The sequence below is a fragment of the Pan paniscus genome, chromosome 7 (assembly GCF_029289425.2).
Source record: "Pan paniscus chromosome 7, NHGRI_mPanPan1-v2.0_pri, whole genome shotgun sequence".
In the NCBI taxonomy this organism is placed as follows: Eukaryota; Metazoa; Chordata; class Mammalia; order Primates; family Hominidae; genus Pan; species Pan paniscus.
The window spans coordinates 111,518,184-111,536,350 of record NC_073256.2 but is presented as its reverse complement, the minus strand read 5'-3'; the positions used below and the strand labels follow the sequence as shown (position 1 = coordinate 111,536,350).

The 18,167-nt window shown below is 43.1% G+C and overlaps 1 protein-coding gene and 1 pseudogene across 1 annotated transcript in view; both read left to right on the top strand.

Annotated features, from left to right (window-relative positions):
- Positions 1–384: 384 nt before the first annotated feature.
- LOC100972047 (large ribosomal subunit protein eL6-like) lies at positions 385–2,145 on the top strand (annotated as a pseudogene).
- Positions 2,146–8,465: 6,320 nt separating this feature from the next.
- The window catches only part of CDH17 (cadherin 17), a 67,678-nt gene continuing 57,976 nt past the window's right edge, over positions 8,466–18,167 (top strand). The window contains exons 1-2 of the mRNA XM_034966347.2: positions 8,466–8,746; positions 14,097–14,195. Of these exons, the coding sequence (XP_034822238.1) occupies positions 8,696–8,746; positions 14,097–14,195 (150 nt within the window). The 5' untranslated portion in view covers positions 8,466–8,695. The remainder of the gene's footprint in view (positions 8,747–14,096; positions 14,196–18,167) is intronic.

Sequence of the window (18,167 nt, the reverse complement as noted above, 5' to 3'; positions counted from 1 at the left end):
CAGGATATTTGGCACTGTTTGGTCCTGGTGGTGTTATGAATTCCAGTCACATCCCTTTCTGCCCACGCTACCTTAGGATATTTGAAAACAAATTCTGTAGCTGTCTCCTTCTGCAACTTCTTTGTTCTTTGAAGCTTCATGGCTCAGCCTTAGTGCTAGGTGAATTATTTTAATTCAAAGCCCTTCATGCTTTTTAAAAAATAAATAAGAGATGACTGACTCTAAGATTTGTCTATCACTTAGCTTTTCTCACGGGGGACAAAAATCAATGCTTATGTGTTGACTTGTAAATTTGGAGATCTGGGACGTAGAAACTCCTCGTCCTTACTCAAATAAATCGGTAAATGACAAGAGCGTCTAAACATCACCTTCCCATCTTGCAAGATGGTGGGAGAAAAAGTTGAGAAGCTGGATACTAAGGAGAAGAAACCTGAAGCTAACAAGGCTTTGCCAGTGGCAAGGTGGAAAGGGGAACCTCAGAGCTAAGAAGCCCAAGAAGGGGAAGCCTTGCTGCAGCCCAAATCCTGTCCTCATTGGAGGAACTGGCAGATATTCCTGATCTGCTATGTATTCCAGAAAGGCCACGTACGAGAGGAGGTACTTAGCTGCTAAACCCAAGATTGAAAAGAAGAATCTCGCAACCGTTACAAACCCAGTTGAGGTGACAAGAATGGTGATGCCTGGCTATTCAAACTTCACAAAATGCCTTGATATTATCCAACAGAGATGTGCCTCAAAAGCTGTCCAGCCATCGCAAGAAACTCTGCAGTCAGCATGTGAGAAAACTTGGAGCCAGCACGGCCCTCGAGACCGTTCTGCTCATCCTCCCTGGGTGCCACCAAGGCAGGAGGGTGGTTTTCCTGGAGCAGCTGGGCAGTAGCTTCTTACTTGTGGCTGGACCTCTGGTCTTCCATGGCGTTCCTCTGTGAAGGACACACCAGAAATTTGTCATCACCACCTCCCTAAAAATTGATATCAGGACTGGGTGCGGTGGCTCACACCTATAATCCCAGCACTTTGGGAGGCCAAGGTGGGTGGATCACTTGACTCCAGGAGTTCGAGACCAGCCTGGCCAACATGGCGAAACCCCCGTCTCCATTAAAAATACAAAAATTAGCTGGGTATGGTGGCACACACCTGTAGTCCCAGCTACTTGAGAGGCTGAGGCATGAGAATCACTTGAACCTGGGAGCTGGAGGTTGCAGTGAGCTGAGATGGCGTCATTGCACTCCAGCCTGGGCGTCAGAGCAAGATTGTCTCAAAAAAAAAAAAAAAAAAAAATCGATACCAGCAGTGTGAGAAACCCAAAACATCTTACCGATGCCTACTTTAAGAAGCAGTTGTGGAAGCCTAGTCAGTAGGAGGGTGAGATCTTTGACACAGAAAAAGAGAAATGTAAGACTACAAAGCAGCACAAGGCTGATCAGAAAACCATGGACTGGCAAATTTTACCAAAACTCAAAGCTATTCTCCAGCTCCAGGGCTACCTGCAATCTGTGTGTGCCCTGGTGAATGGAATTTATCCTCACAAATTGGTGTTCTAAATTTCTTAAGAAGAACCTAATTATGTCACTGAAAAAAAAATAAATGAATGCCGTTAATCCTCTTGGGAGCTTGGAGCCTGGTGGGAGAATCAAGGAAGCCTTGGGTGGGCTGCTGGGATGCGGGGGGTCCCTGGGTGTCTAATGACTGAGCAGAGCCCCCTGTGAGGCCACCTCTGTCCTGGGACAGCAGCACAGGCTAAACAAAAGTTCCATGGGGTCTTCATTTGCTAGGGCTGCCTTAACAAAATACCACAGAACGGGAGGCTTAAACCGCAGATATTTATCATCTCAGTTCTGGTGACCAGAAGTCCAAAATCAAGATGGCAGTAGGGTTGGTTCCTCCTGAGAGCTGTGAAGGAAGGATCTCCTGCTTACCTCTCTCCTTGGCTTGTAGATGGCTGTCTGTACATTCACACAGTGTTCTTTCTTTGTGGATGAGCCTGTCTCCAAATCTCTTCTTAGAAGGACATCAGTCATTGTGGATTAGAGCCCACTCTAACAACCTCATTTTAACTTCATTACCTCTGTAAAGACTCCAAATAAAGTCACATTCTGAGGTGCTTGGAAGTTAGGACTCCAACATATGCTTTTTGAGGGGGAGGGAGACACGATTCTACCCATAGCATTTGGATTGATTTAAAAAAGGGAAGATTCCTAAGGTGAAGCACAGAAATGAGGAGAAATAGTGAGACACAGAGATACATTTGCAGTAGAAACAAAACTTCCCAGACCAAGGCAGCCTTTTCCTCCAGGCAGGTCGGGGCAGGTCATGTCAGCATCCGAAAAAAAGAGCAGCTACAAAGTAGGGGGAAAAAACCTTTTCAACATTTTGGAAAGATCTGTAGTGGATTAAATGATACTTGGTGTCTCATCATCAGGATATTTGTGTTTCAGAGGGAGTGAGAATTAGCCTGGCATTGTGACCTTGGGCAAGTCTCTTAATTTCTGTGGTCTTCATCGTTTGATTTTTCATCTTTAAGAGGTAGATTATAATAGCATCTGCTCCACAGAGTTGTTCTGAGAAATCAGCAAGATAATTTTTCACCACCAAGTCTTATCGGTGCATGCAGCAAATTGTTTTCAGTCAATGTTTGCTGCCTTTGTCGTTATCCGGGCTGGATGCAGATTCAGGCTGCGGCAGGATTCCCATGTCTTCTGTTGTGTGGTAGATTCAAATGAGGCACTGTTCCTGCAGAGCAAGCCCAGCAGCCCCGGTTCCCGTCTGCAAGCAGGTGCCCTGGTCTACTGTTGAGCAAGTGGTGGTGGTGGTGGTGCCCATTGGGTGAGGGGCAGCCACAGTTTGGGAACCGAGGCCTTCTTTTCAAAACTCCTTTTTTTGTAAAAAAAAAAAAAAAAAAAAGATAATAATAATAACCCTCTGATCTATGTTGCAAAGGGTGTGCTTGGTCTCTCAAATAATTGCTGTAGTAACTGTCTGAATTTAGTCCTTGTATCTGAGGGAAATCCTGACAAATGGCAAAAATTCCACGCAGATGGTTGGCCAACTATTACAGGTAGTTCAGATAAAATGCCACAGAATCCTCTGGAAATCTATTTCAATTCTTTTCCAAGTAGTGTTTTTGAGGAAACCTAGGTGTCTGGCTTGGTGGTTTCGGGCAATTTCAGTGATGAAGGATGGCTTCCCTCAGCACCATTGCGACCCAGGGTACCCCACTCATGAATGGTATTGTGTCCATGGAAGGAGGAAGTGTAGGTGGGACCTGTTTGAGAGACCAAAGTCCTCTTTTGACATAATCCTAGCACTAGTGTAGTTTGCCTTGAATCATTCGGGTAAAGGCTTTGCCTTGCTGCCTCATTTGGCTGTGAGGATGTTCCTGTGTAGGCTGTTTTTAGAATATTTTCATTAGTGGGCCACCAAAAGTTGGGAATTGTGAAGAGAAATGTCCTGTTGGACAATGTTTACAGTTTTGACTAAGCAAACGTGGGTGGCAAAATGAATTTTTGGCCAACAGTATTCCAAATATTAACTCGCTGAATCTCTTAACTCTCGAAGGTAGGTATTATTATTATTATCCCTGCTTTATAGATGAGTAGATAGGGCCACGAGTCAGCCGGTGGAGGAGTTAAGACCCAAGCCAGCCAGTCTAACTCCTGGGTCTACGCTCCTAACAACCACATGGTGTGGTAGATTTGTCTTCAAATAAATCATGGCACCCTACGTGTGGCAATAGAAAGCAGTGACTTCTGCTTCCCACTGGAAACCCTCGGTGAGGGGCAGGCCTAAATGTAAATGACAAAGGATAAGTACATTTCTCCTTCTACTTCCTAGGTTCCATTGAAACATCCCAGACAGTGATCTCTCTGAGCATCTGACCAAAATAAGGCATTCCTTTTATTTTTATTTGCTTTTCTATCATTCAACTTGTGTTTTTCTGGAAGACTGAAAGTGTTAAAAAAAAAAAATTAGTTCAAGAAGAGATGATCTGGTTCGACCAGTTCTGGGTTATTTACTGAGCAGAAATTTGTTAGTGTATTCAAAGGAGAAACAACTCTTTTCATCAACAATAAAAATGTATTACACAATAAAGCTTTGAATGTTGAATGAGTTTCCTTTAATATATCATGTTTATTGAAAGCTCTTACAAGTGAGAACAAATTAATAAGATATCCATGTTAGGTAATCATAAATGTTTTAGAATTTACCCAACATCTGATGATGGCTTGATATATGCAAGGGATAGTATGAAGAGACCTGATAAGTTAAAAATAAGGCCTCTGCCCTTAAGGATTTTATTTAATAGTGGCAGTAATGCTAACAGATAAATGATAAAAAAAAATATATATATATATATATCAATCAGAACTGGCTCTGAGAGGAAGAGACTGGCTGGAAATCAAGGAAGATTTCATGAAGGAAGTAGGGTTTAGGTCCTAGCTCCATGAAGATAGACCCTGTACCCCTTTTTTTGGTACCCCAGTTCTTGGCACGGTATCTGGGACATACTAGAAGTGGTGTAGTTCATTGCTATTTAAATAATTAAGTTGAACGTAGATGGTAAGATGTGAGAAGCAGAAATGAGGAAACATCTCCATCCAACCTCATTAAGCAAATATCCATTGTCCATTTTCTCCGGGCCAGGCCTTGTGCCAGGCGGGGAGAGCAGCAGGGGTGAGAGCTTGGCTGCTAGAGAGCTCAGGGTGCAAAGTCCATCTGGGTGGAGGTATGACTGGGTGTGGGAAGGGAGTGGCAGATAAGGCTGGAAGAGTTGGGAGCAGCATTTGAAAGATCTTGAATGCTGAGGAGTTTAAGGAGAAAAATCTCCCAATGTGTCATTATTGCCTATATTTTTACTTGTTTTAAGCAAATACAGGTTGATAGCTGACCGTGTGCATTTTGCTAATATTACAGAAAACTAGTTTGTTAGACTTAATTTATTCATTTATAATTGATAATATCATCTTGCAATATGCTAGAATCTGAGGTTGTTACTTGTTTCTATGTGTTTCCAAACCAAATAAGTAGTCTAAAGCAGTAATGTCTTGTTTAACTATGAGTTAATTCTAAAATGATGTTTAGATATGTCAACCAAATTAATTATGTTGCAAAAGCTAATTTTTAAACGTGCAAGGAATTTATGAATCTTGGAGTCCTGAAGGGTTTTAATCCTAGCTTTTCCTTAAAATAGTTGTGGAATTTCAGGGCAAGTCGCTTAATTTATATAGCATGTCTAAATATATATACATATATGATATTTGTATATCTCTACAGCTCTATCTCTGTCCATGCTCTATGTCATACATCTACATCTAGGTAGCTATCAAACTATATAAAGCACAGTAGCAAGAGTTGAAATTCCAGAGTTTAAACTCTGGAATTGATAATCTGGTTGGAGGCAAGGTAATGTCACTTCCTAGCTGTATGTCTTTAGGCAAATTGCTTGACTTTTAACCTCAATTTTCTCACCTACAAAATGAGAAGAACAATTCCCAGCTCATTATATCTGAGAAAATCATAGGAGCACAAACTTTTTTTTTTTTAAGACAGAGTCTCGTTCCATCACCCAGGCTGGAGTACAATGGCCCAGTCTCAACTCACTGCAACCTCTGCCTTCCGGGTTCAAGCAATTCTCCTGCCTCAGCCTCCCAAGTAGCTGGGACTAGAGGCACCTACTGCCACTTCTGGCTAATTTTTGTATTTTTAGTAGAGACGGGGTTTCACTATGTTGACCAGGCTTGTCTCGAACTGCTGACCTTGTGATCTGCCTGCCTCAGCCTCCCAAAGTGCTGGGATTACAGGCCTGAGCCACCGTGCCTGGCCAAGAGGACAAACTTATTATTGAGCAATGGCTATGTGTTTTCCATGTGAGGAGACTAAGGCACCAAAAGATGAAGTAGTATATCCATAGCCACATAGCTATAGAGAGCAGTGCTGCGTTGCTAGGCCAGCTTTCTGACTCCAAGCCTACCTGCCATACCACTCTGTTACTGTTTTTATTTTTAATTTTTATTTATTATTTATTTTTATTTTTTGAGTCAGGGTCTCGCTCTGTCACCCAGGCTGCAGTGCAGTGGCGCAATCATGGCTGGCTGCAACCTCTGCCTCCTGGGCTCAAGTGATCCTCCCACCTCAGCCTCCCAAGTGAAGTGGCATCATTGTCTGGGATAAATACCCAAGGTCATCAACTCAGGGTAGAGAAATAGAAAACCTGGGCAAACAAGAAGTGAGTTTAAGAGCAGAGGTTTAATAGGCAAAAGAAAGAGAAAAGAGATTAGCTCTATCTCCTGCAGATAGAGGGGGGTGCCCGAGTGGGTCTTCCGGTTTTGTGGTGAAATGGCACGGGGTTTTATATATGAACTTGAGGAGGCGGTATCTGATTTACACAGGGCCGGAGAGATTGGTTGGACCAGGTGTGATGTTTGCATACTGCTTGAAGAAGCTGGCCTAATCTTTTATTATGCAGATGGATTCTCTACCTGGCTAGCACCATATAGTCTGTTGCTTACTGTACACGTGGTTACAAAGAAAAGGGAAGATGGAGCCGCCCTGTTGAACATGCCTGGCCCCCAGATAGCCTTTTCCTATTGGCCGAGCTGCTGGCATTCACCTGTGGAAACTTCCAGCTTCCTTATCTATGTCTGCAGCTGGATTCTACAGGCTGCTCTTTGTTAGAAATGATTTTGGGGCTGCTTTTTGTTAAAAGGAAACCTTACTGAGGACTCTCTTACCCTTACTATCTGCCTAAATAATTTCTTTCCAGCTCCTGTATCACAAGTAGCTGGGATTACAGGCAATGAGTCACCCACCTGGCTAATTTTTGTGTTTTTAGTAGAGATGGGGGTCTCGCCATGTTGGCCAGGGTGGTCTCAAACTCCTGAGCTCAAGCAACCCACCTGCCTCGGCCTCCCAAAGTGCTGGGCTTCTGGATGTGAACCATTGTTTCCCGCCTGTTACTGTTTTTAAAGACCTCTCTGCAAATCTACATCCTGGGTGATGCTTAATAAAGGATTGTTTCTTTATCTCCCAGAACATTGGTGAGGCTAAAATGAAATAGCATTTTTACCCTTTAAAGTTCAAATATAAGTTATGCAAATGTAGGGCATGTAAAATTTTCAGGATCTAAATTTTTAGAGTGGTTAAAATGTTAGTGAAAATTTTTCCATGCTGGTGATATTAGTGATATGTGTTCAATGTAGAAAAACTTTAAAGAATAAGATGATGAAGTAAACCAAGATTATTCCTAATCTCTAGAGATAATAAAGTGATTGGAATTTTAGTGAAATAAATACATTGAAAAAAATTTTCTTGACTCGGCCAGGCGTGGTGGCTCACACCTGTAATCCCAGCACTTTGGGAGGCCGAGGCAGGCAGATCACAAGGTCGGGAGATTGAGACCATCGTGGCTAACACGGCAAAACCCCATCTCTACTAAAAATACAAAAAATTAGCCGGGCGTGGTGGCGGGTGCCTGTAGTCCCAGCTACTTGGGAGGCTGAGGCAAGAGAATGGTGTAAACCTGGGAGGCAGAGCTTGCAATAAGCTGAGATCGTGCCACTGCACCCCAGCCTGGGCAACAGAGCAGGACTCTGTCTCCAAAAAAAAAAAAAAAAAAAAAAATTTCCTTGACCGTCTTTTGGGGAGGGGGCAGTCCAAACTTATGACAGGTAACAACACTGTTTTCCAGGCCATGTGGAAAATTTATCTCACATCTTAAAATCAATTAGTCATGACATGTCTCATAGTGAAAGTCACAATCTCTGTGAAATGGGAAGCCTTAAGGAGGAAGGGAAAAATAATATCGGACAGGAGACAATAAGGACAGAGTTCAGATTTTTGTTTGATCTCTTTTGGAATAGTAAGAAATAAATTTTTTCTTAGGTTTATTGTGTAGGTAATGACAATATCTAGAAGATCAAAGAGGCAGCTGGTGACATCTTTGAATGAAGAATTGTGAGCATTCTTTAGTTCTTTTCACTTGCGGAATCTCATATGTGTTTGTGGCTTTGAATCAAAATGTTTAGTTATCCTGGAATCTGCCAAAATACATCTTCTCCATCTGTATAATAGGAGTGAAAGGAATACTCATTGCTGGCTGGGCACCTGTAATCCCAGCACTTTGGGAGGCCGACGCAGGCAGATCACCTGAAGTCAGGAATTCGAAACTAGCCTGGTCACCATGGTGAAATCCTGTCTCTACTAAAAATACAAAAAATTAGCCAGGCATGGTGATGGGCATTTGTAATCCCAGCTACTTGGGAAGCTAAGGTGGGAGAACTGCTTGAACCCAGGAGGTGGAGGTTGCGGTGAGATGAGATTGCACCACTGTACTACAGCCTGGATGATGAAGTGAGACTGCGTTTCAAAAAACCCCAAAACAAACACTCATTGCCCATCATTTAAGACGCTGAAATGAAGATCATAACAAAGCAAAGCAGTTAGATAAATGGAATTATTGTGAGCATGTTTTGAGATGTTGGCTTGCATATTGCTATGGATGATGTGCATGAAGCTTCTGGAAGACTGGGCTGCTCCATATAGAGGAGAGGCTGGCCTTTCGGGATACCATTTTACTAGATTTGTAACTGGATATCATCCATTGATTCTTACTGATTGGAAAGACGTGATTTTAACAGATTGGTAACTAACCATTTTTTTATCTGGTTCCTTCACAGGAATTTGAATAAAGAAAACTATGATACTTCAGGCCCATCTTCACTCCCTGTGTCTTCTTATGCTTTATTTGGTAAGAGAAGAGGGTGTTCTTCTCTATTTGTTTACTAGAATATTTTCTGCTATCTTTCTACACCACACCAGGGAAAGAATGGCTATTATTACTTAAAAAAAGATGACCTATCAAAATTAAGTTGTTGTATAGAATGGAAACATAGCTTGTTCCACTGTGATATTTTCGATGAAATGGCTACAAATCACATGTCTGCCCTCAACTAGGGAATGTATTTTCTTTCCAGCTCTTAAAAGCCAACACCAGTTATGGGTAATGTTGAAAACAAATCTATCTATAGCTCAGGGAATCTGAAAAGACACTGCACTGATACATGAATTAGTCTGTGTCCCTTAATCTTGACTTTCTTTTTTAAACTTTGCGCATGGAAACTTACCACCAAAACATCAAGAAAAGCATTTTCTCTATTTTCAGCCTTGCTCTGCTCTATACTTTTCTTCTCATCAAGGGTTTGGAATTTTCTGGTTGTCTTTAACCATTTGTTGGGTTAACCCTATTGACTGACAGGCTTCTAGAGCTCGGAGCTGGATAGAAACTGGGGAGTCCTCACCCTTGACCTTGGGGTAAACAGTAGATGCCTTTTTTTTTAAATCTACATGACTGCTGAGGTTCATAAAGGTTGCCTCCAAAATTGCTGTATTATGAAACGAGATTATAAGATTTAGAGGAAGCATTTGCTCTTTTTTTTTTTTTTTTTAAAGAAGGAAGCTTCTAGATCCTCATACCTCAAATCTTACTTCCTTTCTTCTGGGATCCATAAATAATACATCAAATTTCAAGTCCCAAAAAATACCCTAGAGCTCACATAGTGACAGTGTGAAATTGAATGAAACTTGAAAACTATCAGAGCCTTCCTCCCGGGGGAAATCTGCAGTTCAAACTTTGTGAGAAGCCTGAGTCCTCACAGCCTGCAGGCTCAAAGCCTGTCTCCAGGATTGTGGAAGGGCTGGATCAAACATCCCCACTTGACCTCTCTCCTCATGCTACCCCCTCAAATGCCCTTTGTCACCTATGTTATCCCAGGGTAGTGACAAATTCAGACATGGATTCAAACTCGGTGCCTCCACTACCAGTGATAAGAATTTGGTGAGTTACCTAAGCTTTGAACCTCAGTTTTCTGCCCTGTGAAATGGATCTAATAATAGTACCTGTCTTATGGGATTTTGTGGCAATTCAATGAGACACTGCATTTACAAAGCTCTTGGATCAGCGACTGGCGGTTAAACACACAGTAAACATTAGCTACTATAATTACTACAGCATTTTAAGTGTTCAGTGTGTACGTCCACATGGACCCTGACCTCCATGAAAAATGGACTGTGCTTTTATCATCTTTGCAGATTCAGCACTGAGCACACTGCTAAATTATTTAATAATAATATCAAATTATTAGGCCTTATTTGCTTCTTGTCTGAGAAGGGAACATGTATTTTTATTCCTGGATGAAAGGCGAAAATAAGGTTTCCTTCTCTCTACTCTCACCCCAGTGGGATTTCTATCTAGAGTGAAAATACTGCCCAACCACTGCTGGCAGCAGTGCCTTGCCCAGGTGAAAGCCACAAGCACAGCTGTCTCTGGGTGAAGTCAGGGAGTGGGATTTCAGGGGTGTTGGGAGGGAGCCACTTCTCTCTCCTACCTCCTCCCAAGGCCTCTTCTATGAAGACTGGAAGTTTGCTTGAAGAATCTTGCCTTCTGCATAGGGCTTTATTCAACAGAAGCACTAATTTACTCCAGACTGCGAGTAGATCTTCTGTTCTTTTCCAAGAGATAGATTTATCAGAGGGTTAGAAACACAAATACGGCATTGATGTACTTCAAGGGCACCAAAGAGAGAGTAAATAAGTGATCCAGGGTTTGGGAAATGGTACTGAACAGGGAATCGGAGGAAACCAAGGCAGAGCCATCTGTTTTGGAGTTATGCCTGGGCCTTCCAGAAGGAAGATGAGTTTGGTACAAATACTACATAATCACTGCACTGAGCTCTTGATGGAGCTACCGAGTACGTGAACCTGGCAATTGCACATGTCCTTTGACCTGGAAGGCAGTAACAATGTGGTTAAGAGTTGGGGCTTGGTGGTCCAATGGCGCTGGGTCTGGTCTGGAGGTAGCTCTGTCTCTGAATGCTTTGCTTCTACTGTGGGACTTCTCTGGAGATACTTTCTTCATAGCATTGTTCAGAAGAAATGATGTCTTGTGGTGATCGAGTCCCATTACTGCCACATAAAAGATGCTAAAAATGACTTTAAGATGGCAGTTCCATTCTCTCTCTTTCACCTCTTTGTGCAAGATGGAAAATGCTATTCCCTCCAACTCCTGCATAAAGCCGCCCTCTTGTCCTTTCACAAATTTCCACCATACCATCTTTCCCACTTCTGGGGAATGCGGCTTGATGATTCACAGTGTGCACATGCACTTTGAAATCTTTATATCCGCAATAGTCATGTTTATTGGCAGGAAGAGAGATTTGTTGCTCCGATACGAGCACGCAACTTTGAACCCTGGAACCAAGACTTGATTCTCATTTTCTGATGGGTGAGCCAGCTTGTCCTTGTTGGAAAAGTGCAGCCTTGTTTGTGTGTGGCTAATGTAGTTTTCACTGGTGTGACTAACTGAAAGACTGCTTGCTGACATGAGTGCAAAGCTGATAAGCAGCAGCTCCACAGAAAGCACTGACCTCACTTAAGCAACCATGGTGGTACCTGGACATCTGTCCTGCACACCCAGTTCTTATGCCCTGCCTTCTAGAGGAGCTGATGGAACAGGAAAAGATGTGGAAAAGGAGTGAAAGGGATGAAGAGCTCCCAAAGGAAGATAAACTTAGATAGGAGGAGATGGGCTAGAAGTCTGGCAACATTACTTTGTGAGTTAAGGATGCATTTTCTTGGCCGGGCGTGGCAGCTCATGCCTGTAATCCCAGCACTTTGGGAGGCTGAGGCGGGTGGATCACTTGAGGTCAGGAGTTCGAGACCATCCTGGCCAACATGGTGAAACCCCATCTCTACTAAAAATATAAAAAATTAGCCGGTCGTGGTGGTGGGTGCCTGTAATGCCGGCTATTCAGGAGGCTGAGGCAGGAGAATCGCTTGAACCTGGGAGGCAGATGTTGCAGGGAGCCAAGATCGTGCCACTGCACTCCAGCCTGGGCAAGAAAAGTGAAACTCTGTCTCAAAAAAAAAAAAAAAACAAAAACATTTTCTTGCAAGTAACAGGAAATTTGACTTATTTGACTTTAGAGCATTTTAAATAAATAGGGGTTTATTTTCCTCAGATAACAAGAAGTCTGAAGTAGGCAATCCAGGGCAGGTTTAGCAATTCCATGATATTGCAGAGACTTGGGCTACTTTTCTTTGCTACACCATTTTTTGAGCTGGTTTGTCCTCTCAGGGTTCATCACAGCTGCCCCAACTGCAGACACAAGGTATATTGTCTCAGCAAGAGTCACAGGAAAGGGCAATGGCAGCCACAACTACCCTTTTATTAAAATCAGGAAAATGGAAGCTTGACCACTGCCAGTGGAATTCCCCTCTCATTTCATGAACCAGAACTGGGCCACTTGGCCACCTTCCTAGCTGCAAGTGAGCCTGGGAAAGGGAACTTGGTTTACCGGTCTCTGTGGTGGGAGGAAGAAAAGGAGAGGGTTTGGCAGTGGCCCAGGGGCAGCAAATCTAAGGCCCTACCACAAATCTGAGAACAGTAGACCAAACTTCAAAGCCCCTGTGTTCTCATTCATTATTGCTTTTTTGCCAGACATCCAGCATCCAACTTAGTCAAGGTTCCCCAGACTGAGGGATCTAGCATAAGACCTTTCTCTGATCACTGGCATATTGATGGCTTTTGGGTATTCCCAGCAGGGAGCAGTTTCCAGGGCAAGAGTGTGCTTGCTCTCCCTAAATAACTGGAAAATAAATGGTTTTCCCCCAACCTAGTGGCACCTGGACATCTGTCCTGCATACCCAGTTCAGGGAGTGAGAAGACTTTTTACTCTTTTATTTTTATTGTCTAGCTCCAAAAACCACTGGCTTGCCACATCATGCTTCTGATTTCAATCTCTTTCACCCCTGATTTCCACAAATGGGAGACCCAAAGTCGTGCCCAGGAAGGAGAGAAGGCCAGCGTGGGGATGAGGCACTAAATCCCTGGTCCTAGAGGGTGCCCCAACGTGGCTGCATGACTGGCTGTCCCTTCCCGTGGGTGCCCACTCCATCTGCCTTCAGAGGTGCTGTTGTGGTGAGGGCTACAGTGATGCTCCCCATGTTCTGAGACTGGGAATGGTGGGAGTCACACTCTCATGCACATCTTCAGTGCAGCCCGCCAGTTTTCCCTCCAGGTTGCCTTGGCTGTTTCACCCGCTCTGGTGGGTGCTGGTGCATAGAGGCTGAGAGGGCTGGTTCCAGAGTTTCAGGTTCAAATCTTGCTTCCAGCCACTACCTGGGCAAATAATTTAACCTCTTTGGGTCTTAGTGTCATCACCTGTTAAACAAGGTTAACAATAGTAACTTTCTGCCAGAGTTGTTGTCAGGATTAAATGTGCTTAGGACAGAGCTCCACATGTACTAATTTAGCAAGTGTGAGCCACTCTTCTTACCATCCCAGCCACATTCACTACTACTCCAGTCTTGACTTGGGTGTCTGCAGAGCCTGCTTAGCTTTCAAGTTTAGGGTCTTTGGATTTTGGAACCATTGTGGGGCTACTGCTTAAAGTAAACATTTTGAACTTTTATTGTTTTTTTCTAAATGAATGTAAAGAGCTAATCAAATGTTAAAATAGTAAGCTTTGCTTAAAGTTATAGTTCAAATTCAGATTCAAATTTGGCTAAAACTTACCGTGTAACTGTGCCAAGCAAACTTTGTACTAAATACGTCTATATTTTCTTTCTCCCCCTTATAAATTCAAAACGCTAGAGTGCTGGCAATCTGCTGTAAATGTCTTTATAAAATAAAAAGAGTGGAGGGAGGTGTTTTATGAAGCTGGAGTAAAAACATATATAATTTAGAAGACAGTGTGGGATTGTGGAAGACCATGGGCTTTAGTTCAGTAAGGCCTGAGCATGTGTGCTGTGTTAACCTTTTTAAGCTTCATTTGTAATATGGGGATGTTAACATTCTTCTCATAGAGTGATTCTTCTCATCTCACATTCTTCTCAGATGTTTCAGAAAAGCAATGAAAAGGTTTGTAACAAGCTACTTTGACGTGGTAGAGCTTCAACAGCTATTACACTCTTTCCTGTTTTGACCAGATTTCAGCCATGATAGAATCCTATGTTTCGTATATTGGTGCTGGAAGCCCTAATAAAATCAATGAGTGACACAGACACTTCATACAAGATGCTAATTTTCTCTTTTTTAACAGGCAACTGGATATGGCCAAGAGGGGAAGTTTAGTGGACCCCTGAAACCCATGACATTTTCTATTTATGAAGGCCAAGAACCGAGTCAAATTATATTCCAGGTAAAAGCTACCCTTGATCACTGTCCTCTTGATTTTGTATGTTCTCTTGGTGGACTTTTACTTCCTTATCTATTGTACAGCAGGAAATAAAATAAAGGCATGACATTCTCATTATCAAGAATGATTTCAGAAGCTAAGTTAAACAGAGAGATGAGTGGCCTCAGTATCATAAGAATTGTACCTGACATTCTATTTGGACTTCCTCAATCATCTCTGGGGCGAGTGCTCCCAGCCCTCTGCAGGGAGCTTGGTGGCTGCAGGCTCTGCCTCTCCCCTAGAGTAGAAAGGGAACCTGTCTCTGGAGAGGGGAATGACCATCCACCCTCGAGGCTGTCTGATCAATGAGCTTGCTGCTTCAAGTACTGGAAGATACGGCTTCTCTGGAGTCAGTGCTAGAATGAGCTTTCTGGCCAGAGGACTGCCTTTTCCTTACCACCTTCTCTGAGCCCCCACGTGGGCCATTGTCAAGGTGCACTGGGAGGTGAACGTTTTATTTAGTTAGATAACCATGAACAGTATCAGATGGAGGGGCAGTCTGCAGGTGGGAATAAGGGAAGGGACCTAAGTCCCATCTTAAGTGCTATTAAAGACACAGAAATAATCCTGGAAATGTAGTGGAGAAGGGGAAAACACTACTGTATTTACCAGACATCCCCTGAGAAAGTCACTTGGCCCTGAAGTGATTGGAGGATGCTGATGAGCCTTCTTGGGGGTGCCCGTGACCCCTCCCCGTCCCCTGAACCAGGGAAGTGGCAGAGGTTGCTGAGCTACCTTCTAAGGCAAGTGCCTTCCATTAACTGCCAAAAATTTACAAACGGCCCTCTGTATCTGTGGGTTCACGCATCAGCAAATTCAACCAACAAAGAATCAAATATATTTGGGAAAAACAATAAAAATGATAGAAATTTAAATATACAGTATAATAATCATTTACATAGCATTTACATTGTATTAGGTATTATAAATAATCTAGAGATGGTTTAATGTACATGGGAGAATGAGAGTAGGTTCCATGACCATAATACACCACTTTATATAAGGGCCTTCAGTATCTGTGGATTTTGGTATCTGCATGGGTCCAGGAATGAGCCCCCACCAATGCCAAGGGACAACTGTATTGTGCTGGACAGTTCCCCTCCACAGAGGAGAGGTTGAAAGCTATCTCTCTTCCCCTTTCTTTCATTGGTACCAGCTTAGGGCAAAGGGCCCCAGAGTAAGAGCTGGCAGGGGCATGCTTGCATGTCTATGCAGCCCGGTGAGGTAGGGTGTTATTAGGGGCCTCGACCTCTCCAGTCAGGGAAGTCAGGGCCTGAAGAAGCAGTGAATGTGTTGAGAGCTGGAGGTTGATGGGAATTAACTTGGTGAGGAAGGGAGGGAAGAAAGCTTAGAAGAGGCCCAGCAGGGATGGCTGCCCTCTGCCAGGAGAGGGCAGGAGACATACCGAGGACTAGCAGAAGGCCATGCAGGTAGGGAGGATGGAGCCAGGAGGAGCAGGTGGGAGAGGAGGCCACAGAGACAGGGAGGACCCTGACTCCTAAGGATCTTGAGTTTTTCTCAAAAGCAATGGATCTGAATCAAGACTCCATTGAGAAAATGTCACTCTGGCTACAAACTAGAGGAGGAAAGAGAGGATTCAGGGAACTGGCTAGGAGACTCTGGCAGGGGCTCACACAGAGTTGAATTACTTACTTTCTCTCACAGACTTTCTTTTATTAACCATGTATGGAGTGACTACTATATATACCAGGTGCTCTGCTGGGTACTGGGGATATGGGATGATCCCGACTCCATCCCTGCTCCGGTGAGCTTACCAGCTAGTAAGAGAAAACTAACAAGGAAACAGACACATGCACTGAAGGTTCTCATGGGAGGCTGGTGGGATGTGGAGGGGGCAGAGGGTAAGCTAAGAAAGAGTGACTGATTTTTATTTGTTTATGTTTATTTTTAATTGACAAAATTGCACATATTGTGTAAAATGTGTTTTGAAGTATAGAGAGAAATGACTAAATCAAGCTAATTAACATATGCATTATCTCACTTATCTCTTTTTTGTGGTGAGAACACTGAAAATCTAAGAATGATCAATTTCAAATAAAGATGGTAGTGAGTAAACAGAAGAGGTTTCATTGACTCCTAAACTGAGTACTCAAAAACGAGCAGGTGCTCACAGTCAGGAAGCAGGTACTGAGTACAGGATGGGAAAAAGCATGGGGGTGTGCACTTGTCAAGAAAATGACAGCTGGCATGTGGGCCAGAGTCTAGAGTGGGAGACAGGATGCAGTCAAAGGTCTGCATGCCTGCAGAGATCAGCACGGGCTGGACTGGCCCTTCATCCTATAGCAGGCTGCAGGGTGCTGCTGGAGGGTTTCAACAAGGAAAACCGTAACTAGATTTGTGCTGTAGAAGCTTACTGTGTGATCACTCAGAGCATGAGCTGCAAGGGAGTGAGCCTAGAGGTTAAAAGGATTTTAGAAAACTGTTTTCAATAGTTCAACGGGAAGTGAGGGAGGCCTGGTTTAGGTAACTGTAGAGGTCTGAATGTTGGTGTCCCCACAAAGTTCATATGTTGAAGCCTAATCTCCAATGTAATAATATCAAGAGTTAGGGTCTTTGGTGGGTGATTAGATCATGAAGGCTCTACCTCTATGAATAGGATTAGTGCCCTTATAAAAGACGCTTGGGGGTGCCTGTTTGCCTCTTCTGCCTTGTAAGGACACATGAAAGGTGCAGTCTGTGAGGAGTGGGCCCTCACCAGACACTGAATCTGCTGGTTGGATTTCTCAGCCTTCAGAACTATGAGCGATAAACTTCTGTTGTTTATAAGTTACTGAATGAGCACAGGGGATGAGGGAACAGAAAGAAGGACAACTCTTAGGTCTCTGGCTTGCTTGACTGGGTAGTTAATGGTGTCACTGAGTGAGAGAGAGAGAGTACAGCAAAAGATTTAGAGAAAAGTGAATGAGTTTTAGGCTTATTGATTTTAAGGTTATCTGTGGGGCAGCCAGGTGGAGAGGTCTCAGACAGTGTTAATATGGGTCAGGAGATACAGATTGGGGAGACTTCCTTATATAGGTGCCAATAGAGTGCTTGGGTATGACATAGATACCTGTCTGTGGTGAGTTATCTCAACTGCTCTTAGGGGCTAGCTGAGTGATAAATGAAGCCATCTGGAAAAAAGAAAAACAACAGCCAAACAACAACAACAAAAAACAGATATGAGAAAAAAACCCAACTGCACAAATATGAAATCAAACGCTTTCTCATACTTGTCTTTAGTATTTGGGACAAGAGGGAGTAGTGGGGACTGTGGCAAACTGAAAGTAAGTCAAAAGGGGATAGGCTTAATTTAGCTCCAGACAATTTTCACGAGTTAGAATTTGGGTACTACTGTACTAGATTTTATAATTTTCCTAGAAAAGGCATAAAATGTTATATTTATATAAAATTCACTAATGTAAAAAAATTGGCATAGTTTTTTTTAATTACAAGCTAAACAAAACATATTTGTGAAACAAAGTTTGTGGCTACTTCTGAGATTTCTGTATGAAAAGACTCAAGGTCAAAATAGAGTAGGTGTTCTGTGAGTACAGGTCCACACTCCATTGAAGAGAATCAGGATTGTACATAGATGCAATCTTCAACTTACAAGCTTTACAACGGACAAACATCCAGACCTAGAAACTGTTCAGTAGGATCATTCCAGAGTCTCTGGGGATACTAGCCAGTAAAAGTCATTCCTTGGGCTGCTCCACGTTTCTTTTTTTGTTTTGTTTTAGTTTTTCTGTTAGCCATGCTGCAAAGTTATCCCTTCTTGGCAGGAAATGATAGCCTGGTTATCATGGTTGAATGTTTCTTCTTTACAGGGGTGTGTGTGTGTGTGTGTGTGTGTGTGTGTGTGTGTGTGTGTATTGGGGTAGGGTGTAGGATTGGGATGACAGAGTAGTGAGAGGAAGATGAAGGGGATTTTCTTTT